The sequence below is a fragment of the Pinus tabuliformis genome, chromosome Q (genome assembly GCF_031772625.1).
Source record: "Pinus tabuliformis cultivar Carrire ecotype Pingquan chromosome Q, CPIR1, whole genome shotgun sequence".
In the NCBI taxonomy this organism is placed as follows: Eukaryota; Viridiplantae; Streptophyta; class Pinopsida; order Pinales; family Pinaceae; genus Pinus; species Pinus tabuliformis.
The window spans coordinates 1,368,945,872-1,368,965,632 of NC_142296.1; the positions used below are offsets into that span (position 1 = coordinate 1,368,945,872).

Below are 19,761 nucleotides of genomic sequence, written 5' to 3' on the forward strand. Positions count from 1 at the left end.
CCTAGGGCCTAAGGGTTTGATCTCTAAACCATCTTTTTCCTCACTGTTTGCTACAGCAGTCATATACCATTCGATGAAAAATGCATCTAAGTGGTTTGAAATTAACTAAAAAAATTGTTAAATACATTAATAAGTCATTTATGTTTGATGTGTATCAATGATTTGGCCTAGATCTACATTTTGGGTGACTGTTATCTCTAAATAATTCTGTTTCTGAAGTCTGAAATATAACAATGGCAAAATTTCATGTGGGTTAGCCTAAAATCAATCCTTAAGTTGTCTAGTACATTAAGGAATTAATTTCTTGAGTTGGGCATTCATCATTAGGATTATTTCATGTTTTAATTGTTGGCTGTAATAAGTATATCAGATCTGATATAATTCTGGAAAGCACATCATAACAAGCTAAAAAAAATTATAATTCATTTGGGAAAGTTTGGAAAATTTTTGGTAAATTTTTGGCATAAAGATATCATTGATAGCTTACTGTTTTCATTGTCATATTGCTGTTGTCATAAAGTTTTTCTTACTGTTGTCCTAAAAACTAATTTCTGAAAATTAAGTACTCTATCATGGAATTGTGATAAAATGCATATCTTTTGTTTCATAAACCACTGTTGATAATATCGGCGGCAAAACGATATACCGCCAAGAAAATATCGCGATATTTTCAAAATATCGGCAAATATCGGAAAATATCAGCAAAATATCGCGATATTTTGAAAATATCGGCAAAATATCGGCTATATTTAAAAATTTGAAAAAAAAAATATTTTTTATGCTTGCCGATATTTGCCGATATTTTGCCGATATTTTTGCCGATATTGCCGATAAGATATTTTCTGGATCCTTGTCGATATTTTGCCGATACCGATATTTTCAACACTGTCATAAACTAAGTGTTTTTCGAGCATCTGATACTAATTTGTGAAGAAATTTTTGTTCTCTTTGAGCTATAATTGTATCGAAAAGATTTGAAATAAGCTTGTGGTTTAATTGTAATATTTTCAAGGGTTTATTTTTAACTCTTCATCCAATAAAGCGAGCATTTTATTTTGGTGATTAAGGGAATTTGCGACACAAGTGTTTCTCATCCTTGAATCTAACTTCATCTTTAGAGAGATAGATATCCATCCATCTTTGCTTGAGAACCTTGCTTTTAATAGTACTTAATGGTGACCTTGAAGTAGTCAGAGCCACAGCTCTCTGCAACGCCGGAGGCACCGGGTATGTTAGATTTTCAGGAGAGGTATCGTTAATCACACCTTAGTGTGCTTCGCCTTATCTTCTCTCTGCCAATTACTACGAAATTAGGCTCAACACAGAAAGGATCGAAGGATTCACATTTAAGTAGGCATTTAACTAAAATTAACCAAGATTCTTGCATCTCACATTAGCTTTAGGATCTGCATTTCATATAAGATAGTCATTCATCTAAGCAGCAGTTGCTAATTGATTACTTGGTCTTAATTTCCCTAGCAAGATCGTTGACTCCATAAGGCACTAGTATCAATCGTTTAAAATCTAATCAAATCCTATAAGTCTTGCTAAATCTTAATCAAGTACTTGATCGCTTCACTGTCTCCCGAACTGGTTGGTTCCCAACTAGTTCTTCTTCATTCCATTTTTTCATAGGGTCTACCCCCCTTACCCTGCTATAAGGACACAGCTTAAGCAGAGAGATTGGGGATCAAGGTGACAGCCCCCGATCTAAGCCGTTGTCGCGGTGCCTAGACATTCTGTGCGACAAGAAGTTGTTTTAACATGTGTTGGATACCACTATGATCCTCTACAACAACCAGAGTGGGATCCGATTATCAGAGAATCCTGTATTTCATGATCGCCCCAAGCACATCGATATTAGGGACCACTTTATCCGGGATATGGTACAACAGGGAGCAATAAGGCTCCATCACATTGGGATTTATGAGCAGGTCGCCGACATTCTGACGAAGCCCCTAGTAAAGATCAAATTCTTGACTTTCCGAGAACGACTAAGAGTCGTGGAGGGACCCTCTTATGAGGGTCCTATATGATATGGACATTGAGCTCTAGGAGCTCCGGGGGGCTTGGGGTACTTCTTGGAGCTATGAGCAACCATAGGGTGAGTGGTTTAGCCTTCCCCTAGTGGTTCGTTGTGTACAGGGTGAGCGGTTCAGCCTTCCCCTAATGGTTCGCTGTGTACAGGGTGAGTGGTTCAGCCTTCCCCTGTGATACCCTGTGGTGACATGTAGGCAGGATGAGTGGTTCATCCTTCTCTTGCTGAGACATCCTACCCATGCAGTCTGGGACTCATGGGAAGTACCTCTCATCTAGCTAATGAGTAGGGAAATGAGGATAGGGACCATAGTATTACCAATGGACGCATCGTGTACTACCGTACTCCCTATGCTAGGATGATATTGACCTAGGATCAATTGGAACTAACTTCGAGTAAGTAAGAGTGGTATGATACACTCTCTTTATTGGAACTGACTTCGGGTCAGTAAGAGTGGTATGACACACTCTTTATTGGAACTGACTTCGAATCAGTAAGAGTAGTATGAGACACTCTTTTATCTGGGACTGACTTCAGGTCAATAGAGAATGGTATGATACATTCTCGATCACTTCTTCTTCTTCACAGTTCAACAGAGCAGTGCAGGGCAGTGCATTGATGGTAGAGATAGTACCGACAGACAAATGGATTAGCAGATGGAGTTCTCCCTAGTTGAGAGGAAGTGTTAAAATTGACAACTAGGGCCAAACTCCATGTGGGTCACCTTATTTTGGACAACTGATATTTTTCTTGGATTCCTCTCTCCGAGACGTGTAGGATTGATCTAAAGATTATCCGATTCTGACATGTATTCATGGAGATATGAATTTATTTATATATTTGACAATTAGTCAAGGTCGGCCAACAACGAAATTAGTTATTTTTCACCCCCAACTTAACCTCAACGTTGCTATAAAAAGAGGAGACCTCATGGCTTCATTTCATCATCTCATCTCATCCTTCTCTCTCTTGTTTGGGAACGCATTTCTGAAACTGTCTCTCTCACACGTGTGGAAGGCCAAATTCTGATTTTTGTTAGGGTAGCGTTCACTAGAGGTTGACTGAAGTTGCAGAAGGGTTTTGACTGCATTTTTGGACAGCGTCTTCTCTCCTTGACTGTGGATTGGGTTAGGCTGCCTCTCCTAGGCAGGTCGTAGTTCCAGGCAGCATTCTGGACCCCTCCTTGACCCTGTGTTGACCAGCGTTGACTATGTTAGGGCTGACTGCAGTTGATTGAAGTTTTACATTGATCTTTGGACGGTTTTGGCGCTGCTTCTCCTTGTTGTTGGAGGCCGAGTTGTTTGGGTTGATGACCAAACTGATTGGAGGTCGAATCTAACCTATTTGACCATCTTTGACTTTGTTGGTTAGGGTTTGTTGTTGCTGTCATAAAATATCAGAATTGTATATTTGTACTATCTCTCACTCTGCTGAATTATTGAAGAATATAAGAAGAATTGATCAAGGGTTTCCCCACATTGGGGTTGTTCCTGGCTGGTGCCACATCTTGTGTCCTCTTGTCTTGGCTTGTCTTCTACTATTTATGTTTATGTTCTATCTGCATTTTACTATCATGCTGATGTGATTGCTAATCTGGAAATTGATATTGGGCTCATAAGAAATTTGAAGTAAATTGCTCTTAAGCATAGAACATACCTAAATTTAACATTTCTAGATCTTTTGCATACTCACTCTGAATTTCATTAAGCCATTCTGGGACAACAACCGAAATTGCAAGCACTCAAAAGTTCATATCATCTCGTATCATCAAAGATGACAATTCCAAGAATTGGGAAAGACACGAAGACATTATGAAACAAAAAAAGACATCAAGCCAAAGAGACAGGTTAACATTCTTTGCTCTTTAAGGTGGATTTTAATAAGGCTTGTGACAAAGTTGAATAGTCCTTCATCACTATATGTTACAATGCCTTGATTTAGGTCCTTGTTCTGTTGTTATGGTGAATACTCTTTTCTTCAATGCCTTGGCTTTTGTTTCTATGAATAGTTTACATACAATATGCATCTCGTTGCATCTTACAATTAGATAGAGTTGTCCACTTTCCCCTTATAATTAACCTAGAGTATCAACAATTAAAATATATATATATATAGTTGATGCTCTAAGCTAATTGTTGGAAGTGAGTAAGGTGCAAGGAAAACTTTAGGGCATTTCCTTTCCTGATGACTCTGAGATGGTGAACAACCACTTTTCAAATGATTTCCCATTATCAATCTAGATGGATCAGGAGTTGGTTAGGGCTATAACAGATTGTCTAGATCACTCTTATATTGCCTCCAGCACATTTAACAATGAGCAGAAAACTAAGTTCAACTTGTCAGTATTGATGATCTATAAGCATGGATTCCCGCTATGTAGGATTTTATTTGTTTTGGCATGATTGTTTGCTAATTTGGAATTCCATTTGGTATTGGTCTATCAACCACAAATAAAGTGGTATTGGTGCCTCTAAAAGCATTAGACAAAGTTCCTCTTCTAGAAATTCAAATATTTCCCTTTTGAAGGTAACCTAATTCTTACATCAAGGATTTTGCAAGATTCACATCTACTATGTGTCTTGATACCTCTCCACAAAGACTGTTCATGAAATTGGAAAAAGTTCTCAAGTTTTTCCTTTGATAGAAGGATGGTGGTGAGCACAAACTCCCTATGGCTCCTTGGGACATAGATATTAGGCCTAAATGAGGTGGCGACTTATTTTGATTGACGTGACATACCAAGGGAACAATATTGTAGCGCAATGGGTAGTAAGGTCTTTAGAGAGCTCTACTCCATATTATATTTTATTGCACCACCATATCCTTTCATCTTATCATTTGCTTACATACCAAGGTGATTTTTCCTTCCAAATCTTTGGGTCACTCATCTGCATAAGTATTTGGGAGGCCTAGAAGTTTGTTTCCCACTAATTAAGTGGAGCATTTGATCAAGCATCCCTACAAAATAGGATTTTTCTTAGCATTCTATTTGAAGTTGAGCCCATTACAATCAATATTAAATATATTGTAGAGCTTCTACATTTCTAGGCTCACACACTTAATAAGAGTTGCATTTCCTTTTAGAGGGAGTTATGGGATTTTGGCACCACGAATTTGGAAGGGGTGGAGGGTGTTGGATTGTCAAAAAACATTTTTGTCTTCTAATAAACCTACTACAAGGACATAATGTGACAATTCCTTTTGAGGGTCTTCTCAAGATGAATATTGATATGCAGGGCCCTTTCTAATGAGATTGGGGTTGGAGGTTTGTGAAACAAATTCAACAATATCACTCCACGAAGCTTTATGCTATTTTCACCAAAAGCATATCTTGACCCCACTTATAAACACTTTGTAAATATTCATGGTTCCAAATGACAAGTGGATTTGTAGGTTGCATAATTTGTGATCATTGTGCCTCAAATACAAAGCTTCAAGTCTTTGCATGGTTGATTATAAACCAAATTTTGCCAACTAAAGTTCACTTGGCTAAAAGTGGACTACCTGATTGTTAGTAGTTGCACCTCAACTACAAGCTTCAGGTCTTAGCATGGTTGGTTATATATCAAAGTTTGTCAACTAAGCTCACATAGCTAAAAGTGGACTCCTTGATAATTGTGCTTAGTTTGTGGCCATCCTCAAATGCTAAAGCACATTCTTTAGCAATGTGAGTTTGCCAAAAAGCATTAGTATGTCCAAGTTTAGCATTCAATCTTCTTTCAAAGGATAATTCATCAGTGACCAGCATTGTTTGCGGATGCTCACTACTTGGTTCTTTCTGCCTGCTCAAATCTAGCATTGCATTAGAGTCACCATTCTATTCACTATTTGCAGGTTAAAAAACAAGTACGTGTTTGTCAATGAGTCAGTTCATCTCAAACCTTTCGTCATGTCAAGACAATGAAGTTACATATGTAAATGTTAGCTATAGGCTATACATTCATCATAGATGCCAAGGAGCTTGATGATCCAACCTATTATTGTTTTATTAACACTTCAATAGTGGTGAAGAAAAGAATATGAGACAGCTTTTAATACTCTTCTACCCTTGTTTGATTTTTTTTGTAACTATTTTATATTAATGTAAGTCATATTTTTCATTTAAAAAAACGTAACAATAGTAATAAAGCATCTCTAAACACGAGAAACAAATCAAGATGGAATAAAAATAAATAACTAAGAAACTTCAACACAAAACAAGAGATACAACCCAACCAAACAATAACAAACAAAAAAAACTAATACGGGATGAACCCAAACATGTAAGCCCTAAGCATATAGTAGAGATGAAAACTCTATAAGAAGAAACACCCTTATAGCAAAAGAAGTCGATCAAGTCATGAGAGACAAGACCTTGGTCAGTGTCCAAATTAGAGGAGGTGCCAACATCTCTATCAATCATCATGAAAGAAATAAAGCTAAGCCTAATAATATCCTCTCAATAGTGACCTGGGTTAAGAGGATCCAACTATGTTATCCCAAGGGGATGATAACTCGTAGTTGTAAACTTGTAACCCTCCTGATATCCATGGATGATGTGTCTATCAATGAAGAAAGGTAACTAGCAATGTGTAACTGTCCACAAGATCTGAGTTGGGCACGAGGAATGGTACTTGACCCTTTATAGCAAGGCCAATGAACAAGGACCTAGGTCATTTCATTGTCTCTCACAATAAGCAATACTAGCAAATGCATCTACCACTGGCCAAGTCTATGACTGCCGTAATTACTAAGCACATGAAGCCACCAATGGCTTAGATAAGTTGTAATAAGGCACCAATCAACCTCATACACCTGGAGCTGCAAGGTCCATTGTCTAAAACTAATAACCTCTCAAAGATAAAAGTCCAAACACCTCTGGACTAGATGGTGAAAGTACGTAACGAGGAACACCCAAGACTCTCTATATAGGCCATGAAACATCCCTCAAAACATATAATAGGCAAGGCATCTAAAGATGAAATGTTCCTCCATCTCTATCTCCTGTCAGGCAACAAACTCTATGAATCCTGATCTCCCCAAAAATAACCCATCTGATCTGAATGAACTGCGAATAAGTTTCATTTCTGAAATATATCTAAATAGCCAAGACCTTAGAAGATGTGTGATAGAAGAATGTATCTTATGACACCATTAGATCCTGAAATGGAGAATTGTAATAACGAAGAGCTTGAATACAAGTGCACACTGCAGTAAAGCCTTGAAACACGGAAAAAATTAAAGTGACAGCCTTTTCAGTTAGAGTGCTAGAAGTAAATGAACAGTAAGTTGACCAATAATTGCCACTCTATATATAGTATATACTATATAGAGTGCAGTATAAAATAAAATACAGCATACAATCGGCTTAGACAGAGAACTAGGATCAGCATTAGCCAAGCTAAATATTTTGATCCCAAGAAAGAATTTGCTTCCAGAGAATATTGCAATATACAGCAAAAGACCATGCAAGTGTCTGAAGTCTGGACACAGTAAAAATTCTGCATCTCTCTGATATGGAAAACCAGGAGGAACTCTGTTTACAATGTGGATGCATATAACATTAGAATGCTTGCAAGACCCCAAAAGCAAGCACTCTCCGATGAAACCAGATTAAAGAAAATAGCTGATAGTGGTATTTATAAATATTGAAAAGATACACCGAAGACAGCAGGCAGAGAGGGAGTCACTGGCAAGACAAAGTCCCAAACAGTAATGCTGAGTTTCACACGTATCACAGAAGCTTCTTGACCGTCCCCGTCCATGTCCATGCTGCCATTTTCACTGGAAGCAGAAAGGAATGGTGCTTGAAGGAGCCTTCTTAATCCAATAGTAATTGCTCTTAGTCCTTCTAACTGAAAGAAAAAGTGTATGGATCATAAAAGGTCAACAGCAATTATTTAAAAGCATCAAATTTTGTAGCTAGACTCTTCAAAGGCATCAAAGAAATTAAGAAAAAAAACATACGACTCACCATTTCCTCCTGTGTTTTTTCATTCAAAGACTCAGCTATAGAAAGACTCTCCTCCAAACCTCTTCTAACTTCATGTTTGTCAATGTCACTTACTTCTTCCACTGTAGAGCTGCAAGGAAAAATATTCAATCGCTCTTTAATCATTAATTTAAGGAAAAGATATCTCACAAGAAGCCTGAAGATTGGAAGCAGAAGATGGACCATACAAGACTCCTATAACCCTGTACAAGGCATAAACAAGCAATCCTAAACACTAGCCTTGTATTGACAAACATTAACTGCCTACAGTACCAACTGACCTCTAGAAGGCGATTGAAAAAGCTAGAGTATTACTCTGCATCAGCCTTCACAGCGGTGATGAAGATTTCCCCCTCGTACACCCCAGGTTGTTGTGCAGAAGGAACATCAACCGAAACCCACAGTGCAGAAGTTTCTCTGAAGACAGTAAGTCCATTTTAAGTCAGGAACACAGTTATTACACAATCTACACATGCAATCAACTTTAAGCTTCATCAGGAACCAGCATGAAAAAAACAATATCTCAACGACATCTCAAACTCAAAACACAGCATTGCTAAAAGATTTTTTGTAAAAGACAGTTGAGGGCCAAGAAACTATAAATGTTTGGGAAAAGAAATCTGCCCAGGAAGCAAGCTAATCCGTGCACTGGGTAAGCTCACTGGGACAAGTGCATCAGGTACTCCAAGAATTGGTACCACACGTCTTAAAGTCAAACATCTCCCAACTTCAAGCCTGTTTAGAGCCATTGTACAAAGTTTGCAGTTCATAGGGTGTAAATGTTAATCAATATGATCTCAAATACAACCAAAATACAATAAGCTCAATTTCAATATAATTTGCTCACCTCTGACCAGAACTAGAACATAAATCCGAACAATGAACTTGCAAATTTCCTGCATTGCCATCGCCAGCCCAAGAAACTTTTGGCCGCAAAGCAATCTGTACACTTTCTCTCTCATTCCTTGCTACAAGCATGGATATCTGCATAAGTGGAAGGAATTTAATTTAGAACAAAGCATATCATAATCAAAGTAAATTTGTCAGATCAAGAACAACATCAAAGCAAGAAATGAGAAACAAAAAAATTTAAAACTCTTCAGATTGTCATTTCAGTTTAACAAATCCTTCAGCCCTGGCACTCTTAAAATTAATACTTAATGGTACATGATGCAAAGATAAAACCTCGACTATAACCATCATCTGCATTGGCTGGACAAGATTTTCGCAATACCAATTGCCAAACCAAAATGACATCCTACGGTTGTCTAGCTCAAGCGAATGATGGAAAAGAAGACAAACAAGTGTTAATTTTTCAAAACCAGATCTGATTTAATATGCTCAGCAATTTATTTTATACCCAGAAATTGATATTCATCCCAACAAATTATTTTTTCTGAAAATTGCTGAATAAAAAATACACTAGTATTTAACTTAAATAATTTACAGCGGAAAAATTAATAGAAAATCAGTCACAAAACATAGGATAAATTTGCTCAACAAATTCTCCTTCAATTTTATATTACTCAGGAAAATTAGGGCTCCCCTAGCAGGGGAAATGAGCCTTAGAGAATACACAGAAAATACAGCAGAATAGAACCTCGATTTTCAACCTACAGAAGAATCTGACCCACTGTAAATTTCAGCCCTGGCAATAAATTGGCCTCCATGTGCAAATTCGACCTCCTTCTCCTCAACCTGTACAGCCCCTTGCAAACTAGAGAAATTCGCTTTCCTTTCCTTGGACAAACCTGGCTGGAAAAGAACTCGGCCCCTCACACATTTTGGCCTTCTCCAATCTCGGCCTCCTCCCTCCACAAACTCAGCTCCTCTGAATTCTTCTCCCAAAATCAGCGTGCTGCAAACATTTCTCTTCTCTTCAGTCCTGAGTTTCTCACTCTCTTGAAAAAATCGTTCTCTCAAGCATTTGATGTGTCTTTCTCCTCTCCCTTAAGCTTCTTTTATAATTTTCATTAAGAGAAATCCCTAACCCTAATCTCCTAGGCGTTGAGTAGCTAGGATTAGATCCTAAGCCTCACTTGAGATAAATGGTAGAGATTAAATTTAATTCACTAAAATCAAAATGAATTAAATTCATTTTTCATTAGAAACCTTAGCTTAAAAGCCAACATAAATAAATTAATATGTTTTTCTTAAGTCAAACATATGAAAGAAATCATAAGAGTCACTTGCTCAACATAAGCAAGTACCTAAAGAAGTTTTTGGACATCTTTTGCATGCTCGACACCTAGCCTATGCAAAAGCACCTGTCCGAGCTATCATTAGTAACACTCCCTCCTAGCAAGGAAGGTATTCTACACCACCCCCAGCTTACCCCTGCAGAATACAAACTCCCCTCTTCCGCATTCTTCTTGGGGTTCCCTTTGCCTTTACTTTCCTAACTCACAAGGACAAGGTTCTCATCATCACCTTTCTGTCAACCACCATGTAGAGACTCCTCCCAAATCTTCTCCTGGATGAAGTCATCCCACAACCTCCCAGTCTAGAAGCTTCTCTCATGCCACAATACCCTTAATAAAGTGAGTCTGTCGCTTTGTTAAGGCATTTAGGGTTGTCCTCAGAAGCACCTCATCTGACACAGACTCCCCAACTACAACCAACTCATCACGAACCTATGTTATCCTAGTGAGATAAGATGCTAAAATGCTTGACCTAGACATCTTGGTGTTCTTAAGCTTTTATCTGAACACCATTTTTCTGTTGTGATTGTCACTCTGATACAACTTAGTTAGAGCCTCCCACATTTCCTTGGTTGATTTCTTTCTACAAAAATGAGAGATCACATGATCCTTCACCTTGTCCCAAATGATTCTCCTAGCTTTCGCATCCTTTTGGTTATGGATGGCCAGTTGTGTAGCATTAGTAGGAGGGTTGAGTTGCTAATCTGTGAACTCCCAAATCCCATTCTCCATCAACACTAATTTTGTCCTCTCCTTCCAAGGATTATACTTGATGCACCCTTCAATCAGCCATCAAACCTCAACCCTATTGCAGCCATTCTCACACCTTTCAAATCAAATACTCAAATCCCAGGAAAAAAATAAATGTCGGAAAAAATCTTTTGTTGTTGTAAACCACTGTGACAAATCGATCTTCTCTCTCCACATAGTTTTAGTGCTCTGATACCATGTTATTCTTTCAATACCAAATCTGATTTAATATTCTCAACAATTTGTTTTACACCCAAAAAAATATACACCCCAACAAAATATTTTTATCTAAAAACTACTAAATAAAAAATACACTAGCATTCGACTTAAATAATTTGCAGCAGAAAAATTAATAAAATCAATCACAAAACACAGCAGAAATTTTCCCAACAAATTCTCCTCCACTTTTCTATTACTCGGGAAAATTAGGGCCCCCCTAACAGGAAAAATGACCCTCAAAGAATACACAAAAAATACAGCACAATAGCTGACCCCTGGGAATTTTGTCCTCCTGAAGAATTCAACCCACTGGAAATTTGGGCCCTGGACATAACTTGGCCTCCACCTACAAATTTGACTTCCTTCTCCTCAACCTGTATGGTCCCTTGCACACTAGATAAATTCATCATCCTTGCCTTATGCAAACCTAGCTAGGAAAAAACTCAGCCCCTTGGCCTTCTCCAATCTCGGCCTCCTCTCTCCACAAACTCAACTCCTGTAAATTCTTCTCCTGAAATCACCTCGCTAGACACCTTTCTCTTCTCTCTAATCTTGATTTTCTCACTCTCTTGAGAAAATCGCTCTCTCAAGCATTTGATGTGTCCTCCTCTCCCTTGAGTTTAATTTATAATTTTTATTAAGCCAAATCCCTAACCCTAATCTCCTAACTGATGAGTGTCTAGGATTAGATCCTAAGCCTCACTTGGAATCAACAATAGAGATTAGATCTAATTCACTAAAATGAATTAAATTCATTTTCATTAGAAACTTTAGCGTAATAGCCAACATTAATTTATTTATTTATTAATGTGTTTTTCCTAAATTAAACTTAGGAAACAAATCACAAAAGTCACTTACTCAACATAAGCAAGTACCTAAAGAGGTTTTTGGACATCTTCTACATGTTTGACACACTTGTGCAAAAGCACCTGTCTGAACTATCATCATCAACAACAAGTGGCACAAGACGGGTTAGATAGATTGAAATTGACAAGCACAAAACAAAAACATCTAAAACGCTACTTTGATCAATCTTCAACAGATGAATTGTTAAACACAAAATGTTGCCTAGCCATATTCCAAATCCACAGTCATCTTAGAAGCATAGAAAGTTCAATGTGTCAATTATTTCATGTTCTCATGCACATGTTTGCTTCAACATGCATAACTCATAGTTAACTTGTGTTTAGAGCACTAAATTTTCAATTTCAATATCCACAAGCAAAGACCTAAACCCTACTCAATAAATAAATAAGAAGATGATATTGTGAAATGAACTCAAATCCATAGAGATGACCAAATTAGATTTAGTTACCATGTGCCTTATAAAGGTCATGCACAATTGTGTTCAACTTGCAATAGTTATGGGGGAAGGTTACTGTTAAAATTGGCAACTAGGGCCAAACTCCATGTGGGTCACCTTATTTATGGCAGCTGATATTTTTCCTAGATTCCTCTTGTCGAGAGGTGTAGGATTGATCTAAAGATCATCCGATTCCAACAAGTATATATGGAGATATGAATTTATTTGTATTTATTGACAAATTGTCAAGGTCGGCCAGCAGCTAAATGTGTGGCACACAATCCCAGCAAATCCTATAAGTACAAGTGAGGTTGATTCATTATCAACTCATCTTCTCTCTCCTCATCTTATTGGGCAAGCAAGAAGGACGAATTAGGGCAGCTTCTGTCACACGTGCAAGAAGAAGGACGAATTAGGGCAGCATTGACTGAATTAAGGCAGCATTTAGGGCAGCGTTGACATTTCTAGGGCTGCATTGACCAAATGTTGGACTGTTTTATGGAGCGTTGACCAAGGGAAGACCTGCGCTGACTTTTTAGGGGCTGCGTAGACCAGCGTTGACCTGAAGGGTCTACCCCGCTTAGTCTGTGGTTGGGAGACAGCTTAAACGAAGAGATTGGGGATCAAGGTGACATCCCCCAATCTGAGCTGTTGTCGCGGTGCGTAGACATTCTGTGCAACAACAGCTCCAATATATTCCCACAAATCAGCAGGTAGCTAATACTATGACCAAGTCCTTAGCAAAAGAAAAGTTTGAAGCATTCAAATTTCAGAGACAGACTTGGATTGGGGCAAAATTCCTTCCTCACTATGAGGGAGTGTTCAAAAATCAAAACGTAGCTCAAATAGGAAAATCTTACACAAATTCAATGTTCACATGCAGGAAGCAGTTTGAGACATTTCTTTGGTGACCACTTTGAAGATTGGAAAGGCAATCACTTATTCTATCGTGTATTAACCATAGGAATCTAAATGAAATGTTCTTTAAGGTAGAACATTAATGACTTAGATTAGGATTTAATCTTAGTCATAAATCTCATGTTTTAAATAGGTGGCTTCTGGGATTGAGAAGATTAGTTATCTTCCCTCAGAGCATAAATAGGACAAGATAGAAGAGGCAGATCACACACAAAAGAAGACAGAAAGAGAGCTGGAAATGGGTGAAGTACATTCGAGGAAAAAAGTACTTATGTGACCAGCAAATATAACAAGCCATACAGGCTGTAACACTGCTGTAGCAGCCCTTTCTTCATGCACAGACTGTATACTCTCAGATCTGACCGTACATTGCTGCTTGAGGTGATTTTATTGTCTGTACAGCTTCTGTTTCAAAGCAGTCTGCAGAGGTCACCTTGTAAGCTTTGATAAAAGGAATGAAAAGCTGGTTTGAAGGGGAAATCCCAGTGTATGTGTTTTATTTCCTATCCCTTGAGTTTAATTTATAATTTTTATTAAGCCAAATCCCTAACCCTAATCTCCTAACTGACTAGTGTCTAGGATTAGATCCTAAGCCTCACTTGGAATCAACAATAGAGATTAGATCTAATTCACTAAAATGAATTAAATTCATTTTCATTAGAAACTTTAGCGTAATAGCCAACATTAATTTATTTATTTATTAATGTGTTTTTCCTAAATTAAACTTAGGAAACAAAAGTCACTTACTCAACATAAGCAAGTACCTAAAGAGGCTTTTGGACATCTTCTACATGTTTGACACACTTGTGCAAAAGCACCTGTCTGAACTATCATCATCAACAACAAGTGGCACAAGACGGGTTAGATAGATTGAAATTGACAAGCACAAAACAAAAACATCTAAAACGCTACTTTGATCAATCTTCAACAGATGAATTGTTAAACACAATTTGTTGCCTAGCCATATTCCAAATCCACAGTCATCTTAGAAGCATAGAAAGTTCAATGTGTCAATTATTTCATGTTCTCATGCACATGTTTGCTTCAACATGCATAACTCATAGTTAACTTGTGTTTAGAGCACTAACTTGTCAATTTCAATATCCACAAGCAAAGACCTAAACCCTACTCAATAAATAAATAAGAAGATGATATTGTGAAATGAACTCAAATCCATAGAGATGACCAAATTAGATTTAGTTACCATGTGCCTTATAAAGGTCATGCACAATTGTGTTCAACTTGCAATAGTTATGGGGGAAGGTTACTGTTAAAATTGGCAACTAGGGCCAAACTCCATGTGGGTCACCTTATTTATGGCAGCTGATATTTTTCCTAGATTCCTCTTGTCGAGAGGTGTAGGATTTATCTAAAGATCATCCGATTCCGACAAGTATATATGGAGATATGAATTTATTTGTATTTACTGACAAATTGTCAAGGTCGGCCAGCAGCTAAATGTGTGGCACACAATCCCAGCAAATCCTATAAGTACAAGTGAGGTTGATTCATTATCAACTCATCTTCTCTCTCCTCATCTTATTGGGCAAGCAAGAAGGACGAATTAGGGCAGCTTCTGTCACACGTGCAAGAAGAAAGACGAATTAGGGCAGCATTGACTGAATTAAGGCAGCATTTAGGGCAGCGTTGACTTTTTCGGCAGCGTTGACATTTCTAGGGCTGCATTGACCAAATGTTGGACTGTTTTATGGAGCGTTGACCAAGGGAAGACCTGCGCTGACTTTTTAGGGGCTGCGTAGACCAGCGTTGACCTGAAGGGTCTACCCCGCTTAGTCTGTGGTTGGGAGACAGCTTAAACGAAGAGATTGGGGATCAAGGTGACATCCCCCAATCTGAGCTGTTGTCGCGGTGCGTAGACATTCTGTGCAACAACAGCTCCAATATATTCCCACAAATCAGCAGGTAGCTAATACTATGACCAAGTCCTTAGCAAAAGAAAAGTTTGAAGCATTCAAATTTCAGAGACAGACTTGGATTGGGGCAAAATTCCTTCCTCACTATGAGGGAGTGTTCAAAAATCAAAACGTAGCTCAAATAGGAAAATCTTACACAAATTCAATGTTCACATGCAGGAAGCAGTTTGAGACATTTCTTTGGTGACCACTTTGAAGATTGGAAAGGCAATCACTTATTCTATCGTGTATTAACCATAGGAATCTAAATGAAATGTTCTTTAAGGTAGAACATTAATGACTTAGATTAGGATTTAATCTTAGTCATAAATCTCATGTTTTAAATAGGTGGCTTCTGGGATTGAGCAGATTAGTTATCTTCCCTCAGAGCATATATAGGACAAGATAGAAGAGGCAGATCACACACAAAAGAAGACAGAAAGAGAGCTGGAAATGGGTGGAGTACATTCGAGGAAAAAAGTACTTATGTGACCAGCAAATATAACAAGCCATACAGGCTGTAACACTGCTGTAGCAGCCCTTTCTTCATGCACAGACTGTATACTCTCAGATCTGACCGTACATCGCTGCTTGAGGTGATTTTATTGTCTGTACAGCTTCTGTTTCAAAGCAGTCTGCAGAGGTCACCTTGTAAGCTTTGATAAAAGGAATGAAAAGCTCGTTTGAAGGGGAAATCCCAGTGTATGTGTTTTATTTCCTCTGGCGTTCATTTTTCAGTTACTGTGTAATTGATGCAACATTCAGAAATTTAATTTCCTGCTGTTAAATAAATTCGGTTTTTAGAACATTATGACAGCAATCACCTAGGCTTGAAATTTTCCAATTTACACTTCAATTAAATGAAAATCCATTGTAAATTGTAACCCAATCATTAGTATCGCTATTTATTATAGCACATTATTGTCAGCTATTAGATCAAACCAATGCCACACCACATAAACAAGTCAAATTCTGTTGAAGGGCAGCAAATTCTAGTTGTAATCAGAGTTTTCCCCATCAGCTAACAATGCACACATCAATTTTCCAAGCTAGCTATACTTTTACTTTCATTAAGTCATTGAATATACACTAAAATACACAACCTGGTAAGAATCACATAGGAAAAATGATAGTGACTTGGTAAGACTTCAAAGTGAGAAGCAAAGACCAATGGTCTTTTATTGAATTACTTCCTACAGCAAGTGTTTTACTATAACTAAAACTAGATGTTTATCATAGCTTCAAAATGCATCTTAAAAGAATCTATTATCTAATTCTTACAGGTTCTAGGGGTCTTGGGGGCTCCTGATGCCCAATTGTTGCTGTGCTTGGCATGACCCAAACATGCAAGAGATCTGTAGTCAGTAGTCTTGTTGGATCTATAGCTTTTAGAAAAGAGTCACGTCCTTTTAGGGTAACATCATTCCAACCATATCCAGTTCCACCACCGGCTACACCTTCAACGGGAGGAGGAGCAAGATATTCAGCATTGCTTTGGACACCAGATGGATAGGCTGCCAAAGGTACCAGCAGACCAGTGAGAATCATAGTTACAAAGATGGAACAAAAGATAACAAATACACAGAATGAAGATTAACAGCTCCAATCAATCTTATAAGAAAATTAAATTCAGCATATAATATTTCTACCCTGGCAAGGTAGGTATGTTCAAAGCCATTTATTTTATTCACTGGACAAACATTGTCAGTAGAAGTATAGGACTGGCTCAGAGCAACATAATAATTATAAAATATAGAAAGTCATAGCCTTTTACTGTCAATAAAGTTATGTATTCAACTTCTACCTGCCAGAAAAGGGCATCCTTGTGCATAACAAAGTGTTTCAATTTCCATTTTACCCAGAAACCCATCGAGTTCTTTTGCATATTGAAATTTGTTTCTATTTCTTTGGTGCCCTGCCTCCATATAATAGATTACCTTGTTTTCAATGGTATTTCTGATGGATAGCATATACTTCTGTAAAGATTGCGTTGTCTTGTGACATATATTGGTGATTTCATCCAATGTTGTTAAAAGCGCGATCGGGATTAAATCGGCGCGGGGAACGAATCGGAAAAAATCGGAAAAATCGGGAAAAAATCGGAAAAAAGCGGGAAAAAATCGTTTGGTACAAAAATATTCATTTTTTTTCAATTTTTTTAATATCTAAACCATCTACAACATAAAATAAATACATTGACACATAAATATGATAAAAAAACTAATATATAAGATGTTTAATATCATTTCTAGCGCTAAAATCACACATAACATTGAATCATGTCCTGAATAGTAAGTCCTGACTCCTGAGTCCCAACTCAGCCTCAAAATATCAACAAAAAATATGATAATGTATCTCATCATGTCATAATGTCATATACAATAAAATGAAAGTCTAATCCTATTGATTTCCTCTGCCCCTCTTGCGAGAAAATGCCACAGCTTTCCCTTTCCCTCTAGATGTAGATGCTGGTGCCCTTGCAGGTGGAAATGGCAGTGGAGTCTGATGTGCTCTAGACATTGAAGAACTAGAAGTAGGAGCTATAGGAGGTAGACCACGTCCTCTACTGGTGGCAGGGGTAGCCCGGGCAGGTGGTGTCACCTGGAAACATTACAATCTCCCAATCCTGAAATCCTGAAAAACTGATAAGTCTGCTGAATTTTAAATGAAATCTAAAATTCTACTTTCTCCATATGAAATCCAATGAGGCTGGAACCACTCTCAAACATCCTGAGTCATTTCATGGTAATGTTAAAAATTTAAGTAAAAGGATGAAAATGAAGATTAAGGAGAATGTCACTTTTACTTTAAGAATTTAACATTACCATGAATAGCATATCCATACTAGGGTCTAGACTTGATCATTAAGCTACCCCACTCAAAAATTATTTGTTTCTTTCAAAAAACATTGCATGAAAAAACCCAAAAAAAGTTATAAAACTATGCTGTCCTGAGCCCCCACGATTTTTTCGTTAAAAATCGCGCTTTTTTCGAAAAAAATCGCGATTTTTTCAGTAAAAATCGGCAAAAAAAAAAGTAGGCGATTTTTTCGTATAAAAATCGCGATTTGATCGGCAAGGTGAAAAAATCGCGATTTTATCGCGATTTGATCGGCAAGGTTAAAAAATCGCGATTTTATCGCGATTTTAACAACACTGATTTCATCACACTTCCTGCTTACTAGTTAATGCTTTCAGCAAGCTCATTGTTAACATTAATTGCAATTTGTCATAATACTCGGGGTTAATGTTAATAACATGTAGCCTATCTACAATAACAGAACATTCCAATATAGTATGATTCTAAAATTTCTTTGATTGTTTTTAACTCTATCTACCATGAGTGATTTCTAATTCTTGATATATGTTTGAGGGGCCCCGGCATTTTATTTTTAGAACATTCATCATGACTATGCCTACATCCCAATCATATAGATAATGTTTTTTCTCCTAGAATCTTATATCAACTCCATTTATTTCTAATGGCATATACCAGCTTTCCTCTCAAAGTGATCTCCGCTAAATCACTTGCACTAACATATTTCATGGGCAGGTGAGAATGTTCAATGGAACAAACAATTAGCATAGATATCAGTATAGACACGTCACACACAGCAAACAATTACCTTCACATTGAGGTGATATCCACCAGCCTAGATCCATATTAACCTGGATCTATCAAGCGCCGAGAGAGAACCAATATAACGAGGTGCAAACCTATTTTTTGAGTGCAAAACTTGAGGAAAGGTTTGGGCCTCAAGAGATTTGATCCCTCTTGGTGCTTGATAGATCCAAATTAAGATGGATCTAGGCTGGTTATATATTACTATATAATATCTATATTCATATCTCTGTGTCTCTTTCTTATTCCTTCTCTCTATCCACCCCCCAAACATGCACACTCTCTCTCCCTCCCTCTTCCTCTCACTCTTCCCCTCCTCTCTCTCTCTCTCTTCCCCCCACTCTCCTCTCTCTCTTCCCCCCGACTCTCCTCTCTCCCTCACTATCTCACCATCACTCCCTTGTCACTCCCTCTCTCTCTCTACATTTCCCCCTTTGTCTTTCTTCTTCGTTCCCTCTCTCCCCCCCTCCAACTCCATCTCTCTCTCCTTCTCTCTCTTGAGTCCTCTTTCTCCCTTCCTCCCCCACCTCTCTGTCTCTCCCCCCATCACACACACGCTCTCTCTCTCCAACTCTATCACTATCTCCCTCCCTCTCCCATTCTCTCTCCCCTCCATCTTCACAAGTTCATAATATAAATGACAAAGTGGGGTGAATATCCATGATAAAAAAATCTTGTCATATTGTTATAAAATATTTTGATCGTGAAATAAGTTATGTTTTTTGGGCATGTGGTAATATGGTATTGATAAGCGATGGTATTAACCCATGGTATTGTAGCAAAGCCTATTTACAAGTTAATAATATCCATGGTAAAGTGGGGATGAA

General features: G+C 37.8%; 1 protein-coding gene across 3 annotated transcripts in view; it reads right to left on the bottom strand.

Annotated features, from left to right (window-relative positions):
• The window catches only part of LOC149225005 (alpha-1,6-mannosyl-glycoprotein 2-beta-N-acetylglucosaminyltransferase), a 247,210-nt gene that overhangs the window by 188,549 nt on the left and 38,900 nt on the right, over positions 1 to 19,761 (bottom strand). For 2 of the 3 annotated variants that reach the window (XM_089386401.1, XM_089386402.1), the window contains exons 2-7: positions 16,595 to 16,827; positions 8,857 to 8,993; positions 8,634 to 8,744; positions 8,325 to 8,426; positions 7,992 to 8,100; positions 7,678 to 7,872 (exon numbers count right to left, since the gene is read on the bottom strand). In XM_089386401.1, the coding sequence (XP_089242527.1) occupies positions 7,678 to 7,872; positions 7,992 to 8,100; positions 8,325 to 8,426; positions 8,634 to 8,744; positions 8,857 to 8,993; positions 16,595 to 16,827 (887 nt within the window). The remainder of the gene's footprint in view (positions 1 to 7,677; positions 7,873 to 7,991; positions 8,101 to 8,324; positions 8,427 to 8,633; positions 8,745 to 8,856; positions 8,994 to 16,594; positions 16,828 to 19,761) is intronic. The other variant, XM_089386403.1, reaches the window with a different exon arrangement.